At 31.2% G+C, this 18,151-nt stretch overlaps 1 protein-coding gene across 1 annotated transcript in view; it reads right to left on the reverse strand.

Moving 5' to 3' along the window:
• LOC134683279 (ER membrane protein complex subunit 10-like) overlaps positions 1 to 18,107 on the reverse strand; it is a 62,735-nt gene extending 44,628 nt beyond the window's left edge. The window contains exons 1-5 of the mRNA XM_063542472.1: positions 17,990 to 18,107; positions 12,315 to 12,372; positions 9,154 to 9,269; positions 7,546 to 7,641; positions 5,577 to 5,758 (exon numbers count right to left, since the gene is read on the reverse strand). Coding sequence (XP_063398542.1) covers positions 5,577 to 5,758; positions 7,546 to 7,641; positions 9,154 to 9,269; positions 12,315 to 12,372; positions 17,990 to 18,058 — 521 coding nt within the window. The 5' untranslated portion in view covers positions 18,059 to 18,107. The remainder of the gene's footprint in view (positions 1 to 5,576; positions 5,759 to 7,545; positions 7,642 to 9,153; positions 9,270 to 12,314; positions 12,373 to 17,989) is intronic.
• Positions 18,108 to 18,151: the final 44 nt, after the last annotated feature.

Genomic DNA, 18,151 nt, shown 5'->3' on the forward strand with positions numbered 1-18,151 from the left:
TATTTAAAACTGTTTGTTCCTCTTATTTTAATTTTTTTTGTCAGATATTCAGGAATTCTCTGGTTTTATACAAGTAGTGCCATTAACCTTAGCCTTACTTTTTTCCATTATTTTCTTACACATAATTTAAATAATTAGAAAACCATATCTGGAAATCTTTATCCTTGTTATTTTTCATTGTTTTTGAAAGAAAAAAGATGCCAATAACATTGAACCAGATGCTTCGCAGGGCGTAGCTTTATACGACCGCAGAGGTTGAACCCTGAACGGTTGGGGCAAGTATGGACACAACATTCAAGCTGGATTCAGCTCTAAATTTGGATTGTGATTAAATAGTTGACACAGCATAGGTTTCTGACACAGAATGAATGTGTTCGAATGAACTCAAAATTTTTGTTTTCTCTTAGAGCAATTCACTATGCTGTTCAATATTAATCCTCTCAAAATAATGTTTGAAGAAATTTTCTTTTTATTTATGAAATTTCAAATGAGAAAAATTGAACCCAATTTTTTTTATCACATCCCCCTTTCCCTTATTCCAAAACTAATCTCAATTAAAATATTCTAATGGAGTTTGCAACAATAACTACTCATTTAAATACATCATAAAATAAAATGTAAATAAAATGTAAAAAAACTGCTTGTTATCACTGAATGGTAAAGATTATTTAAATTTATCAGTTGGTAGTAAAAAGTGAATATACATTGTATATTGTATATAACAAAGATTTAAGTTGATTCTGGACAAAGAAAGATAACTCCAATTAAAAAAAATTCTTGCAATAAGAAATTTCTTGCTTACTATTTTGGACAAAGAAAGATAACTCTAACTAAAAAAAAATTTGCTATTTCACAACATTGTGAAATTAGATATTTCTTGCCATTGCACAATACTGTGCAATTGAAAAGACTTGCTATTCCACAATACTTAATATAATAATTTTAGATCCTGATTTGGACCAACTTGAAAACTGGGCCCATAATCAAAAATCTAAGTACATGTTTAGATTCAGCATATCAAAGAGGCCCAAGAATTTAATTTTTGTTAAAATCAAACTAAGTTTAATTTTGGACTCTTTGGACCTTAATGTAGGCCAATTTGAAAACGGGACCACAAATGAAGAATCTACATACACAGTTAGATTTGGCATATCAAAGAACCCCATTTATTCAATTTTTGATGAAATCAAAAAAGTTTAATTTTGGACCCCGATTTGGGCCAACTTGAAAACTGGGCCAATAATAAAAAATCTAAGTTCATTTTTAGATTCAGCATATCAAAGAACCCCAAGGATTCAATTTTTGTTAAAATCAAACTAAGTTTAATTTTGGACCCTTTGGACCTTAATGTAGACCAATTTGAAAATGGGACCAAAAGTTAAGAATCTACATACACAGTTAGATTCGGCATATCAAAGAACCCCAATTATTCAATTTTGATGATATCAAACAAAGTTTAATTTTGGACCCTTTGGGCCCCTTTTTCCTAAACTGTTGGGACCAAAACTCCCAAAATCAATACCAACTTTCCTTTTATGGTCATTAACCTTGTGTTTGAATTTCATAGATTTCTATTTACTTATACTAACGTTATGGTGCGAAAACCAAGAAAAATGCTTATTTGGGTCCCTTTTTGGCCCCTAATTCCTAAACTGTTGGGACCTAAACTCCCAAAATCAATACCAATCTTCCTTTTGTGGTCATAAACATTATGTTTAAGTTTCATTGATTTCTATTTACTTAAACTAAAGTTATTGTGTGAAAACCCAGAATAATGCTTATTTGGGCCCTTTTTTGGCCCCTAATTCCTAAACTGTTAAAACCAAAACTCCCAAAATCAATCCCAACCTTTCTTTTGTGGTCATCAACCTTGTGTCAAAATTTCATAGATTTCTATTCACTTAAACTAAAGTTATAGTGCGAAAACCAAGAAAATGCTTATTTGGGCCCTTTTTGGCCCCTAATTCCTAAAATGTTGGGACCAAAACTCCCAAAATCAATACCAACCTTCCTTTTATGGTCATAAACCTTGTCTTAAAATTTCATAGATTTCTATTTACTTTTACTAAAGTTAGAGTGCGAAAAACTAAAAGTATTCGGACGACGACGACGACGCCAACGTGATAGCAATATACGACGAAAATTTTTTCAAAATTTGCGGTCGTATAAAAATCCCACAATATTTATTATTGAAAAATCTAGAGAGAAATATTTCCTGTTATATTTTCATTGGCTTACACCTTGAAAACAGGCAAACAGAACTTTCATTTTTTTCTGCTTTTTTGTTCCCTTATTTTGTTATTCATATACTATAATTTAAGACCAGTCATTTAAAAAGCTTGTTATTTTGAAACAGAGTAGCAAACATCCTACAGGCTACCATTATAGTGGTGGGAACAGTTGATGACCTCCATAATTAATAAAAACTTTATCAGATCTCGGACCTGCTATTCCATAAATAAGATGATTGTTTTGTTTTCAGTTTTATCAATGAAGATAATGATTGATAACCTTAAAATGTTTTGAATTATTCATTTGAAATGTATTGGGAATATGTCCACTAATGGTTGTCACAATACTCAATCTAGAAGTCAAACAGAAGTGACCAAGTCATTAGGGTAACAAATTAAATGTCAACAATCTTTCAAATGGCAAGATTTCCATTTTTATCGATTATTTTTCCAGGTTCATTGCAGTTCACCAGTATTGACAGAAATAGATGATATCTATGCAATGGCCATGTACACTTTTATCATGTTTATACTCAATGATAGTTTGACACTACAATGTATTACTTTAAATTTGGATGTGGAAAATAAAGTGAAGACCTAACAACAAATAAATAAAAAAGAAAAAGTGAATGAAAAGGCTTTACAACTTTTTCAACCATATTTCCCTCTTTTGAATTGAAATTCAAAAAAAAAAAATTCTCAATCAAGATACTAAATAAGTCACCTTTCAAGAAAATCATCTCAAAGGGAGATAAGTTTGAGAATCTATAAAATTGGAGCAGAGAAGTTGTTGATGGGGTTTACGCAATTTAAAATAATAGGCCAAAACTACAGAATAAAGAACAAATATGAATATATAGAAAAGTAGGCCCAAAAAATACAGAATAGAGAAAAATGAAGGCAACAAAATATATTTATAAGGCCACTTTTGTTTTATTAGTTGGTTTACGGGATTCTTCTTAAAAAAGGAAGAGTAGGAGGTGGAAAAAAAAATAATTAAAAATAATGAAAAATATAGAGTAGGAGGTCATGGAGGTCATGGAGGTAGAATTTTTTTTTTTTTAAATTGGAATAAATACTGGTTTTTTTATTTACCAAAAATGGATAGAAACAAACAATGACATTACTCTATATAATAGTATTATACTAACCATGTATGCAGATCGTTTCATAATTTTGTATTAATTCTTACTGTTTTAAATTAAATGTGTTACAAGGAGTCCAAAGTCAATGTAATTAGATGAAAGCAGATATATATATATATATATATGTCCCTGATGAAAGGGAAGTGTCTTTTCCAATTGCATTTCTCTTTGTTATGTGTATTTATTAATCAAATTTAGATCAGGGAGTGACAAAATTCCTCATAACACAATACAATCTTATTGAGGAAATACCATATGCTCTCTGCATGTCATATGCCTTCATATGTGGTACATGTACATGTAAACATGTCCTTTTTAGGCTTTTTATACTTTTTTACACTGCTAAGTATTAGCTTAAATCTCGAAGTGTCCTGTGATTGTTCCTTTTTATAACTGCCGAAGTGATTTTAATTGTCAGGCAATTTATGGCAGTAATACAAGTTCTGATTCTGTGTTGGGATCTTGTTCACCATATCCCATCTCTGTTCAATTAAATCTTAATGGGTACCGTGGAATAGTATCTAGGTATTTATACAATAAGGCCAATTAATCACACACCCATCCCTGGCAGCAAGTTAAAAGATCATTTCCTTTAGTGGCGTCTGGCAAGGCTATTTAAAAACAAACCTGGGATGCCTGGAAGCCTTGCCAGATGTCATAATTATTTGGACTAGTAATTCATATGTATAATGAAACTAAAACAGCCCCTTTCGACGGTTTTCAGACTTTCTGATCAACACTTGAACCAAAGTTGATCGATCATCAACCTCACTGGTGGGGGTTCAAATTAGTGGTGGTCCGACCTTTTAAACCAAAATTCCCAAACGATCTCAAAAATAATTTTCATTTTTATCATTCATGACTGCAATGTTCATGTTGTTCCACCGCTAGATTTACACCGAAATTCTCCAACAATTAATGTGTAAATCTAAGTAAGTATTGTAAAATTGTATCTGGTCCTCCATTTTCAACTGGTACCTTTTCACCGCGTTAGATGATGATGAAACGTTGACTGAACAGGGAACCGCCTTTCAACTGGTTCCTTTTCACCACATTAGATCATGATGAAACATTGTCTGAACAGGGAACTGCCTTTCAACTGGTTCCTTTTCACACCTTAGATCACGGTGAAACGTTGACTGAACAGGGAACTGCACAGGATATTTGAATCGACTCTGAGGGTATTTCGACTGGAAGAGGAAAGACCGATCTTTTTTTATCATGCTTTTATTTTTATTTGTACTTCTTCAAACAGAAAAGGGTCCGCATAATTAAAAAAAATCTTTAAAATGGTTTTTATTTTTATTTCAAAATCATGAAAAACAGGGTCGGGGATCCATAAACCAACAAATAAATAAACTGTTATCCCAGAGATATGTCTCGCCTTTTTGTAATTTTGGCAATGAATTGTGCCAATTAATGCTAATACAATTGCAAACCAAATATCAATGACCTACCACAAGTGGATCCCCAAATATTGACCTAATCACAAACTTATACATGTAATGTAAGCAAACCAATCAAAGTCAATAGACCATGACTGAGGGGGCGGAGCCAAATAATCTCCATGGCAATGAGATGTGACAATGCTAATACATCTGCATACCAATTATCATTGATGTACCACAAGTGGATCTCCATAAACTGACCTAATCACAAAGTAATACATGTAAAGTAAGCAAACCATTCAAAGTCAATAGACCATGACTGAGGGGGCAGAGCCAAAAAATCTCCATTGCAATGAGATGTGGCAATGGTAATACATCTGCATACCAATTATCATTGATGTACCAAAAGTGGATCTCAATAAACTGACCTAATCACAAACTAATACATGTAAAGTAAGCAAACCATTCAAAGTCAATAGACCATGACTGAGGGGGCGGAGCCAAATAATCTCCATGGCAATAAGATGTGGCAATGGTAATACATCTGCATACCAATTATCATTGACATACCACTAGCGGTTCCCCATAAAACTGAGCTAATCACAAACTAATACATTGTTTACGCTGTCGCCGTCGCCGACGCTGGAAACAGCATACCTATGTCTCGCTTTTTGACTCCGTCAAGGTCGAGACAAAAAAAAGTGGCCTAAAAAAAAATGGGCAAAATTTAAGAATTGAGGAAACTGGCTTTAGAAATCATACAGAATTAAAGGACTCCCCTTTCAGACCCTCTGGTATTGTACATCACTTACTGTGGTCCTTGAACTGTTTGAGTAATATCTACTGTTGTATTCCAATGCATAAGATCTGAACTATCCACCTCTATATTACGACATTCAGATGGCTCTGTAACCATGGATACTCCTAAAAGTTCACCTGATTGGTCAAAATGTAGCCATATATGGTCTGAGAGAGATGATTCATATACTCCACACTAAAATAAAATCATAATCAATGTCAATGTACAATTAAATATAGTAACTTAAATCAGACTCCAGTGTTCATATTCAAACAACATTCATTATATGATACAAAACAAATTTTGTACTAGGGATTCATTAATATTCGTTGGATACCAATTTTTGTGGATTTCATGGGAACAGGAGAACCACCGATTTAAAAGTGCAATGAAATACAACTTTTCTAAAGAACTATATGCAGATTTTGTCCCAAACCATGAATTTAAATATCCACAAATGTGCAAGTTTTCTTCAATCTACGAAAATTGGTACACAAGAAAATAAATGAATGTACATACTATATAGTACAGTATTCTATATTATAACTTATAATAAGACATTGACCAAATATGTCAAGCCTAGTGTGTATAATTCAAAGTATTATCAAACAATGAATACATATGAAAAGAAGATGTGGTATGACGGCCAATGTGACAACTCTCCATACATAAAAGATAACAATTATAGCGTATTATGTGGCTTTCAACATTGAGCAAAGCTCATACCTCATGTCAGCTATAAAATGCCCCAAAATTAAATGAGAATGTAAAACAAATCAAAGGATAAAACTAACAGCCTAATTTATTGTGCTATCTCATTAGAAATATGTTTTCTACAGGTACAACCAAACTTCAAAACCAAATCTTTTAAGTTTATCAAGTCAGTGACTGCCTGACAAATGGGAAAATAACTTACACACATCATGCACCCTAAATATCCTCTATAAAATGTCTAACATAAACCTAACATGTTCATGATGTAAATGGTGATATTGAAATTTTTTTTTTAGTTAGGCTGTACCTCAAATTGAATTTTGCCAAAAGCTAAGTATAAAATGGTCATAATAAGTCAAATATTTCAATTTTGACACAGTCATGGTTCATGACAAAACAGTTGACTTTTCTGCACTGGAATGTCAAGATTACATCATAAATAATTCCTTAAAGCAACAGAATTATGATCGTTTTTAAAGAATTTACAATATTTGTAATTTCAGGGACCAAATATTGCCTTTTGTCCCACCTCATCTTTTAGAAAAATCAACAGAAAAGTACAACTATGACATTTTAACAGATTTGTTTTCAAAGCATAAAGCAATTCTAAAGAAGAACATTAAGATATTAATGATAAAAGCGATGATAAGACGAACATATGATAAATTCACAATGATAAGGAAGTTACAAAATAATACCTAAATTAATTTTGTTAAGATATGATATTGTGCAATTTGTCAATTATAATACTCTACCTCTTATATTTATCTAAAAATCTAATTCTAAAATTATCAATTTCCGTCTGGATAGGCTCAAAATAATAATATTTTCATGTTAACTGAACAACAGAATACTATTTGTGCTGTATATAACAAAAGAGGTGTTGTACTGATGATAGATTTATGACTTTTTAATGTCTTTTAACTGTCAGCACTCTAAGCTATATTTAGGCAGCCCGATTTTAATTGTGGAAAAAGACGAAGTGCCTTGAGAGAACAATGACCTTCAGAAGGAAAACTGACAATTCTGGTCTTTTAAGATCCAAGTCGAACCCACCTGTAGATGAACTACACAGAAAACTTGTCCACTGAGTCCAACTACAAGTCAATTACTGTAAAATGGGGGATTTTCACAAGGGGTTAATTTTTTTCTTAGGTATTCTGACCTCGCAGAAGTTTGTTCTATCATGAAAATAAAATTTTATTAGCAGACTTGAAGCAAGAAATCAAGAGATTTTTTTACCTATGAATGTGTATTTATTAACTTACTGCTGGTGTATAAGAGGTAACATAATCTTCATCAGAATTACCAGTGTTTCTCACAGAAATCCTAAGTCTGTAGATTTCATTATTATCGGCTAAAACCTAAAAATAAACAAATAAAGCAATGAATTACAAAAACAGTCAAGGGAACTACTTCATGTACTTGTATAAGTAAATTTGTTATATTCATATTTTCTTATATTATAGGTATGAATAGTCTCCCCTTAATTTTTTTTAATCTACTTGTTTACTGCACTAGAATAGACAACTTTCGAGTTCAATGCATTTCCGTCAAAAACTCTGGTTTTAGTGAACATCATTCATGCATTTAGGGGCATCATCACTTCCATTCCAATGTTGAGCAAGTGGTTGGAAAATTAGAATACTATATTGCACGATCTGTTCGACAAACTAAATTCTCATAAATGACACCAGCATTGCTGTCATTAAGGAATAGTTATTAAGCACTTACACAACAAAAATTATTTCTAGTTTAACCTGCACAATGATGATCACTAAGACGCTTGATGAACGTTGTTAGTACAGGGATACAGGCGACCTCCTCTATCTGGTAGATGACGTCACAAAGGCACACCTAATTGACGAGTTTTTTCCGGTGATGGATGAAATTGAAAGTGGTCTATTGAAAGTTCCTTTTCATTAATTCAACAAAGAAACTAAAAATCGGAAGTAATTGTGCACAAATTGCTCCTTGAAATGACCAGTTTTTTAAAAATAACAGACAAATGGGATTTTCTTTGTTGTGAAATTACACTTTCATTTGCAAAATGCAGGTTATTTCTAATATTTTCAAATCCAAAAGTTAAAATCTTTTTTTTAATTTATTTCTCTTTTAAACTAATGGTTTGCATTTGATAGTTCCAATACCTTAGTTATACAGTAGTCTTTTAATTTTTTTACATAAATAAGACCGTTAGTTTTCTCATTTGAATTATTTTACATTTTTCTTATCGGGGCCTTTTATAGCTGACTATGCAGTATGGGCTTTGCTCATTGTTGAAGGCCGTACGCTGACCTATAGTTGTTTTAAAATGTCTGTGTCATTTTGGTCTATTGTTGATAGTTGTTTCATTGGCAATTATACCACATCTTCTTTTTTTTATCCATTAACTAGAAAGGTATAGCTATATATAAAGGCATTAAAGATAATTGATTGATTGTTAGTTGCTTAACGACCAGTGAGAAATATTTCATACATGTTTATATATGATTCAGTACAAGGTCATCACCTGACAAGACCGATACTATCAACTAAGATGTTTGTTATGGTAGTTTTACCACCATAATTAGTCCCTGGATCATTAGTATGGTATATTAAAAGCTACAACAAGATTAAATCACTTAGTCTAGTAATTTGTATAACTTAATGGGTGATTATCAAAGAAAGACAACTCTTACTGCCAATATTTGTGGACAAAATGTTACTTGAATCAGTGATTTTGAAATCACTCATTTAAGTAAGTCCCTTGACTGTGAAAGAGGTATTTTAAAAAGTTGGTGTGGTAAATACTGTTAAATACTGGGGAAGGATTTACCACCCAACATTAGTCTTACAACAATAGTAAACATTTGGTCTCATTTAATCCTAATTACCTGCAATTTGTTTCTTTCCTCTATGGTCAGTGGTGCATTTGGTGAGAAATGTGCTCTATTACTTTTAACAGATCTTACAGCTATTGTTCCCCTCTTTGTAAATACTGGAGTGCAACCTGCGAATGAAAATATTTTGGTTAAGTTTTATTAGTATTTACATCTTTTATAAAGATATAAAAGAAACCCATCTTGGTAATAAAATTTAGAATATGTGGTATAACTGCCAATAAGTAGGTACAGAAAACAGGAAATATATTTTTACAAAATTTTCTTATAGAAACTAGCTTTTGATCATAAACAAGCGTCTGTCCAAGTCCAGGATAGTTTTAGAAAGTTATCAAAATTGCAAAACTTTAAGCACAGAGTGAATAATTGTGGACCGCACTGCAGCCGCCAACGGAATGTAGGATCACTATGTCTGGCTTTTCGAAAAAAAAGTCAAAGGCATGACAATAACAGTACATTTAAATTATATGAAAAAATGGTGGTACATGTACAAATAAACAATATATGTACTAAATACTTGAAAAGAGTTTCTGATGTGAATCTCAATATGACAGTTAACGTTGTTCATGACACTTTTGTTTTGGTTTGCCAAAACCCTACCCAGAGGTAGACAGTTGGTAGGTAAATAGGCATTTTCTTTTTTAAGACACAGAAAATGAAGTGTCAGATGTTTTTTTAGTCTTCATGAATTCATGATTAAATAAAACTTTTTCACATCAGGACAATAAAAGATTTTAAGTAACTAATGTGACTGGCAAACATATATGGCACTGGCTACGGTTACATGGAAATGTAACAATAATAAAAATATTATTGTTATATTGGAGACTAATTGCCGGAATGCAAAGTTGGGTAAGGAACCGATTAATTACGAATGTAACAATAAGTATTGAGGCTACGGTTACATTGCGTTATTGTTACATGAAAAAACGGCAATGTACGATGGGACTATTAATATGCACTAAATTATAAAAGTTGATCATATCTATTTTATATTTACAATACATACAATTAGTATGATATAATTTCTTTATTTATTTTTATTTACAATGACAGATTCTACATATCCAGTATGTGGTTTTTGGAGCATTTTAAAGTCCGATACAGTTTTTTTTATTAAACCTAGACCAAAGAATATTTGTATATAGGTATATAGATTTAAAAAAAAGGAAAAAAGGTACCTTTGGTTTAGGCTCTATCTGATTTTGAAACGAAATTACGTCCTCCATGGATACATGTATACAGAAGTTCACAGTTAGCAAACTTTGCTTTCGATTTATTATTTTTTCAGAACTGCGTTTGTATAGTTGTATCATGTGTATGAAATTTGTGTCTTATTATTAAATCAAATTCGTTTCAAACCAATCCAAAGTTTTAAAATTTTCACCCAAAACTAAATTGGTAATAGGAATCTCTTCATCCTTTGTTCAAAGTAAAATGACAGTTATGAGAGTAGGTGTGCAGTTAAATACCGAGAAAAGGACACTTTTCTTACCCTGACTCGGTTCCCAACAACAAACCATTGACCCATAATTTTCGCCTTTGAGACTACTTATCTGAAGTAAAATTGAGAATGGAAATGGGTAATGTGTCAACTTAAAAGCGACAACAACCCGACTATAGAGCAGGCAACAGCCGAAGGCCACAATGGGTCTTCAATGTAGCGAGAAACTCCAGCACCCGGAGGCGTCCTTCAGCAAGCCCCTTAACAAATATGTACTAGTTCAGTGATAATGGACGCTACGCTAAACTCCGAATTATACACAAGAAACTAAAATTAAAAATCATACAAGACTAACAAAGGCCAGAGGCTCCTGACTTGGGACAGTATCTTTAAGAATATCAAAACCATTAATACATAAAACTATTCAAACACAATTTGTTGAATAATAATATTTATTATTTGTCATTATTACAAGTATTATTTGGTACATATGAAAGAATTAAGCAACAAAACTGTAGAAGATTTAAATTTGATATATCCAGCGTATATTGCTGTTTTTCATGTAACAATAACGCAATGTAACCGTAGCCTCAATAATTATTGTTACATTCGTAATTAATCAGTTCCTTACCCAACTTTGCATTCCGGCAATTAGTCTCCAATGTAACAATAATATTTTTATTATTGTTACATTTCCATGTAACCGTAGCCAGTGCCAACATATATATACTGATATATAATGTATGCATTATATGATGAACATTATGTGAAAGGAATGATAAATCTTCCTTATAACATGACACCCAGACTATTTTTATGAGAATGTGAAGACATTATTAACATTATTTTTTAAAACAGTCTAATAAGGTGTGATTTATATGTTTATTGATTTTTCATAACTAGAGACAATATGATAAGAAAGTGACAAATATCTACGGGTCAAATTAAGAAAAAAAAGTCAGGAAAACGCAGTGAAAATCTTTATTTTGGTCTGATAATGTTTTTATTATTTTAAGGTTTTACATGAAGGCTGAAGTAAGTTTTAAACAAGTCAGTTAATAATTTGATGGTGTAAGTATTTTTTACTTGCTTTAAAATAAATACTGTTACATCACATTTGAATTTTCTTTCCAAATTTTGATTATCTCCCCTCATGCTGCTCCAAAATTTATCTTTTTAGATGCCCTGTTATTTCTTTTTACAATCCCTGAAATTCTCATTTTTTTTGTGCTGTTTTTTTCTGTCAAAATATGTCTCAATAGATACAAGAAGATGTGGTTTGAGTGCCAAGGAGTCAACTCTCCGTCCAAGTTACAAAATTTGTAACAGTAAAACATATTTATCAAATTATAATATGTTGTTTACATGTAAGTCATGGTATTGACAGTCAATGACAGTGATGTACTATTTCAAGTGCAATATTAATCTCAAGAAGTTAAAAAAAAACTCTACCATGTCTACTAAGCACATATAGCAAGAATCTGCAAAAAAATTCTTAAGTTGTTCCCTAGTATTCAACACGTTTAAAAGGATTGTAAAAAGCAGAATTTTCAGAAAAAAACACATTCATATGAATGAGATTAGCATACTGTCCATGTTGTTATAATTCTTAGAAAAAGAAGAACAAATTTTGAAGACAGACATTGTATCTGAGTTATCTACCTTTAATGATTTTCTAATTATATTAATTATAGTTTATAGTGAACTTCACCTGTGTCAAAACTGTGCTCTAATGTAAATGTTCTCAATCCTTCAAACTCTTCATCAGTCTAAAAGAAATAAAACATTTAAAAAAATGTCATATTTAATACATCATGTACATATTTGCAAACAATTTATATTTAATAGATGGATTTAGAAAAAGATCTTTCTATATTTTATCCACTATTATCAATGATTATATAGAAAATAATTAGATTGTTCATGTTATGAAATGATTGATAAGATTACTCAATATATTTTCTATGTTTCAATGTTTCATGTTATCCTATAAATTTGGACCAAATAAGTATCTTTGTTCAGATAATCATTCAGTCTGCTGTGAGTATTTTTAAATTTTGACTTTTTTAACCCATATTGAGGCAGGAAGGCCTCAAAGCAAATATAATCAAGGAGAGCTAAGTGCTTTCTACAGCTTTTGAAATGGGCAGTGTAATTTTTTTCTAAGAAGGCACTCTAAGCATGATTGGCTATATTTTAAGGCCACACGTTTCGCAGAAGACGGAATAGGGATTAAATTGAATATACCATTGTTTAATACTTATTGGTAAGATGAAGATATGTATAGGTTGTTAATTTTGAAGAACAACATTTTTCTGAGTTATCTCCCTTTCTTGTTTGTATTGTTGTCCTGTTATGTAATGTAGTCATTAAATTTTAATGTTATATTTTACAGTGCTATAAAAGTGGGAGGTTTCGCTAGCCACAAAACCAGGTTCAACCCACCAATTCTTAGAATGCTCTGTACAAAGTCAGGAACATGGCCATTGTTATATTATCATGATTATAGTTCATTTCTGTGTGTGTTTCATTTTAGTCTTTCTGTTGTGTTATTGTTCTCCTCTCATATTTGATGTGTATCCCTCAGTTTAAGTTTGTAATCCTGATTTATTTACTTCTCAATCTATTTATGAACTACGAACAGTAGTATACTACTGCTGCCTTTATATAATTCCTTTCATTAATAAAATTATCACTTTTAGACTCAGCTTATCAGAATCTTGATGATGTTCATATTAAAATTGTGCAACTGGCTCATTTCAAATAATTACTCCAGTTAATAAGGAGGTTCGCGGGTATAAGATTTTCAGAAAAAAATAAACTTTTATTTTACATTACAAATTCTGTCAATTACCTTCAGTAGTTGTTACTTTATCATTTGGTACAAAAATTATTCCAATAAATCAATTCGTGTTGACCCCAGCTGTACATAAACTAAATAATTGTAAAATTTAAGCGATTTCTGTAATTTAGTTCTTTTTTTATTTCGATATTACCGCTATTTCTCCTATTAGTTCAACAGAAAAAAAGGACATTAACAAAAATGTATGCTTCTTTCAACGGCAGATTGTGAGCGTAAATGAAAGATGACCCCATTTTTTTATTTCATTTTTCTATTAAGGATAAGATAAAGTTCATTTATAGAAAAATATATAGAAATCTTATATTAAATAAAAAAAATCATTTAGACCCGCGAGCCCCCTTAAGTTCAATACGGGACCACTGAGTCTGATTGTGTAAGAATGTGTTGTGAAAGTAGACAAGAGCAAATGCAATGCACCACTTTTTAGATGCACTAATAAAGAAGTGCTAAATAAAATACCTTTCTGATATCGTATGTTTAATCCAATCAAAGCTACCTTGGCTCATAACTGTATAAACTAGTTTAAGGATATTCATAGATTTGTATAGCAATACAATGCAAGACTTACATGTACTATACGGTACATATATCTTTTTTACATACATGTAAATGGGTGTTAACTGTTTTTATATATTTTTTTTGTTGGATTTTTCGTACTATTCAAATAATTATGACATCTTGCAAGGCTACATACATTGTACATGTTGTATTTTAATTTTTGGACTTCACAGAAAAAAATTAAATGACCTTGCAAGACATCATAATTAATTGGACTAGGCAGTAGGTAATATACAGCAAAGCTTTTTATTTTCCTATATATACATGTATTAAAAATACATGTATATGGTCAGATGTTATGTATGTTTTTGAAAAATGTCATATGAATTCGTACTATGTATGATTTTTCAATGTAAATTGAGATGTCACTAGCCACAATGCATTCTTTATAGCATGAAAACCCATCACTGGCATGAGACAAGGAAATTCCTTTAATATTTCCAAATAGAAGAGCATACCTGTCAACCTGTGACGATGAAAATGCAGGGTATGACCTGCATTGAAGCATCAAATCTCAGGTCATAACGCGTACGAAATTTTTCGAGCTAAATTTCAGTATTTATGGTACATTTTCTTATATTGTGTATCAAAGATACCAAAACATCAATGCATGTTCACTTGGTTAATTTATTTCAAATCCTATTAAATATTATTTCATTGCACTTCAAAGAATTTTATAAATATGTGTATCACAGTCTTACATTCTTTACTTATTGTTATAATTTAAACAAGGATTTGTATACTTAGAATTTACTTTACAGAGGTGATATTTAAATGTTTGAGACACTGGCTATGCAGCCTTAAAAAATATCAACAATTACTTTATGAAGATTAGACTATAATAAAGGATTAAACACATTTTTTCTAGAGGTTATTGATGTGTAAACCGGGGCGGTTAACTCACAAACTGAATAAATGTCCGAAGGACTTTTTTCATGTTTATGTCAAGTTTGTGAGTTAGAGACCAGGTTTACACATCAATAACCTCTAGAAAAATTGTGTTTAATCCTTATAATTCTTCAGCCAAACATACGCGATTATTAATTTACATTATTACTATGATGGCTACTATATGTACCATCAGAAGCACAATGACATGTCATAACTAAGGAGTACGCCGCCATCTTGACTTTCTAAAAAACTTAAATGTTTGATGAATGTAACAGAATCTAAAATGAACTAGCACCTACCTCAAAAACTTCATTTTAATTAGATATTTTCCGAATTTGAAGCGTACAAGTAACGAAATAATCTACCGTCTGAAAGTTTTCAATCGTATGACGTCGTGTTTTGCCATGACGTAAATTCGCCAAATCATTCGTGAAATTTCCCGGAATTCTATTTAAATCTTATTTTTATACATTTTCGAAGCTTTAGTGCATTTATTTTATTGCATTTTTTTTTGGTTATATATGCATTAGAACAGAAAAATGTTATGCAATTGTTTATAATCTCAACTTGCTGAAAATCCGAGTATCCCTGCAATAATGTGTATCGCACATGAATAGATTACAAAAGTCGTTTCAGAGACATGGTTTATCGAAGTGTAAACCAAGAGAAAAATTCTACTTGACCAATCCAATTCAAATATTTATAATTATGCAAATGATATAAGAGTTATTAATATATAGTAATACAGTTAAAGGAAGTATAAATGTAAAATATATTTTACAAATTTTTTTTTTTAAATTGTATAAAGGTCTAAAAATAATGAAAAGTTATTTTTCAATATGTATTTAAATTTTATATTTTCATGATTTAATCTTTTTCACCCAAAAAACGTAAATATAAGGAATAATTTTGAATGGTTAAAAATAAGGGGAAGTAACTGTCTTGTTGAAATATGTTTGATTACACACCAATAATGCAATTTATTTACAACCTAAAGCTAAGGTAATTGGTGTTAATTAACAGTGTGTTTGACACCAAAGCTGTCAAGTGAAGCCATGCACTTAATGGGTCACTTAATTTGACAGTTTAAATAGCTAGATGATCTTCCTGTTCATGGAAGAATTACGAATTTGCCGATATTTCAAAGAAATATTACTTATGAAATCAATCTCAAGGCTAAGAAATACGGGTGAAATCGGGTCATTTTCAGAATTCCCGGGTTATTTCAATGACTCAGCGGGTGTTCCAGGTGATTCCCCAGAATTGTGAAAATCTCGGTGCACACCCGCAGAAAACGGGTCACTTGACAGGTATCGAAGAGGGTGGTAATGGGGGTACCTTCATAAAGAATAACGGTAAAAATTCTTGCCAAATGAATTAAACAGTAATTTTTGGAACATGAACATGATGAAGATAAAATGTACACTTTCATTAAAATGATAAAAAAAATTGACTGATTTTGAGGAATCACGTTATTTTTTTCCTAATTTTGACGGTAACCATAACTATTTAAAATCTCTGACGAATAACAAAAGGGATATCTTGAAGAATCACAGTAAAATTATAACCATTTTTACGCTAAGGATATGACCGTTTGAGGCCTGACAAGAAAGAGGGTTTATAATACTACCCTCATAAAAGTTTGTCCACACTGACAAATGGCTGAGGTACATGTTAATGGTCGGGTGTAACATTCTTATTTTATTTTTGTCTTTGCTTTGTAATACACTCTCCAATAGGAGGCTAAGAAACTATATATAAATTACTATATTAGCTGTTAAGACGAAATGTCCACATAAACCTTAAATACACCTTATCGCTATTTAGTCCATTCCTGGAAAAACAGTCATTTATACAACTTCCGGTTTAGGTCACGCGGGCCGAAAATTGAGGTCATCAGCAGTGAGCTGAGGGAGGAAAAACTTTAGAAAGTGATCATCAAGAAACTTTGAAAAAGTATGGTCCACTTTTTTCGAAATTAAAATTGAAGTAAAAAAATATTTTGTTTGAAGTATTTACGGTAGTTTAAACAGATCTTATTAAAAAGTATCATGCATGGTGAATTGTTTAAACAGGGTCCCAGATAGCTTCAACTGGATGAAAAAGTTGTGTAATTTTAGAACTTTTCCGGAATGGAATAAATAGCGATTAGGTGTATTAACAGTCAAGGGTCTAACTTAAATAAGTTATCAGGGGAAAATAACATGCATGTTGTTATTACAGACACTTTCATGAGTTGTCTTCTCTTTTTTCCTGAATCTGTAATAACATATGTTGGTTATCAGTGAAATATATCAAAAATGTTTTATCTTTAATGGATACTTGGGAATTCTTAAAAACTTTTGCGCAGTAGCTTAATAAATTACCCTGATAACTAATTTTCTAATTCCATTAATACAATTATGATTAACCATGGTAAATCAAAAAGACAAGGCTTTTAAGGGCAAACTAAGCTGTAATAACAAGGCTTATGTTATTACAAGCATGTAATTTACTATATCAGAGTAAATGAGACACTTGGAATCTTGCACAGTGCCTCATTACAAGCTCTGATCATCATTTCTTACAATGAATTGAAATAAATTTTTATGCAAGTTAGAGCAAAGTCTTTAAAGAGATATAGAGAAGCTGCAATAACACCCATTCGTTATTGCAGGAATGTATTTTCTGTAATAACATAGGTGTATTATGCATGATTGGTAAACTATGAGCTGTTATATATTTGCAAAGATTAATATACATAAAGAAAATTATAAAACAATGAAACTTGAGAAAAATTTAACAAAATAAAGGTTGTATATTTCCCCCTTTGAAACATGTAACACACATATGTTATTACAGTTTTTTGATATTTCAGCTCACAATAACAACATGTATGTTATTTTCTCTAATAACTTATTAAAGTTAGACCCTTGACCATGTTGACTGATTAATGTGGGATGATTTTTAAATGTTAAAAACAGATATTGTGCGACAAAAAATCAATAGTGTCTTTAGTGACGGTACTAAATGCGTGGCATGTGAGTATCATATTGTATCTACACCTGATACTTTTAATACTTAGAATTACGCACTATGACACCAATAAACGAGCTCAGAAATAGAATAAGAGCCAGCAGGATATTTTCCATGGGCGCAGACATCTTTAATGAATTAGGGTCATGTAAGGTCAAATTTTAGATTAACCAACAGCTACCCCCGTTATAAATAATAAGACCAATCAAAATTAGTTTGTT

Source organism: Mytilus trossulus, chromosome 9 (genome assembly GCF_036588685.1).
Source record: "Mytilus trossulus isolate FHL-02 chromosome 9, PNRI_Mtr1.1.1.hap1, whole genome shotgun sequence".
In the NCBI taxonomy this organism is placed as follows: domain Eukaryota; kingdom Metazoa; phylum Mollusca; class Bivalvia; order Mytilida; family Mytilidae; genus Mytilus; species Mytilus trossulus.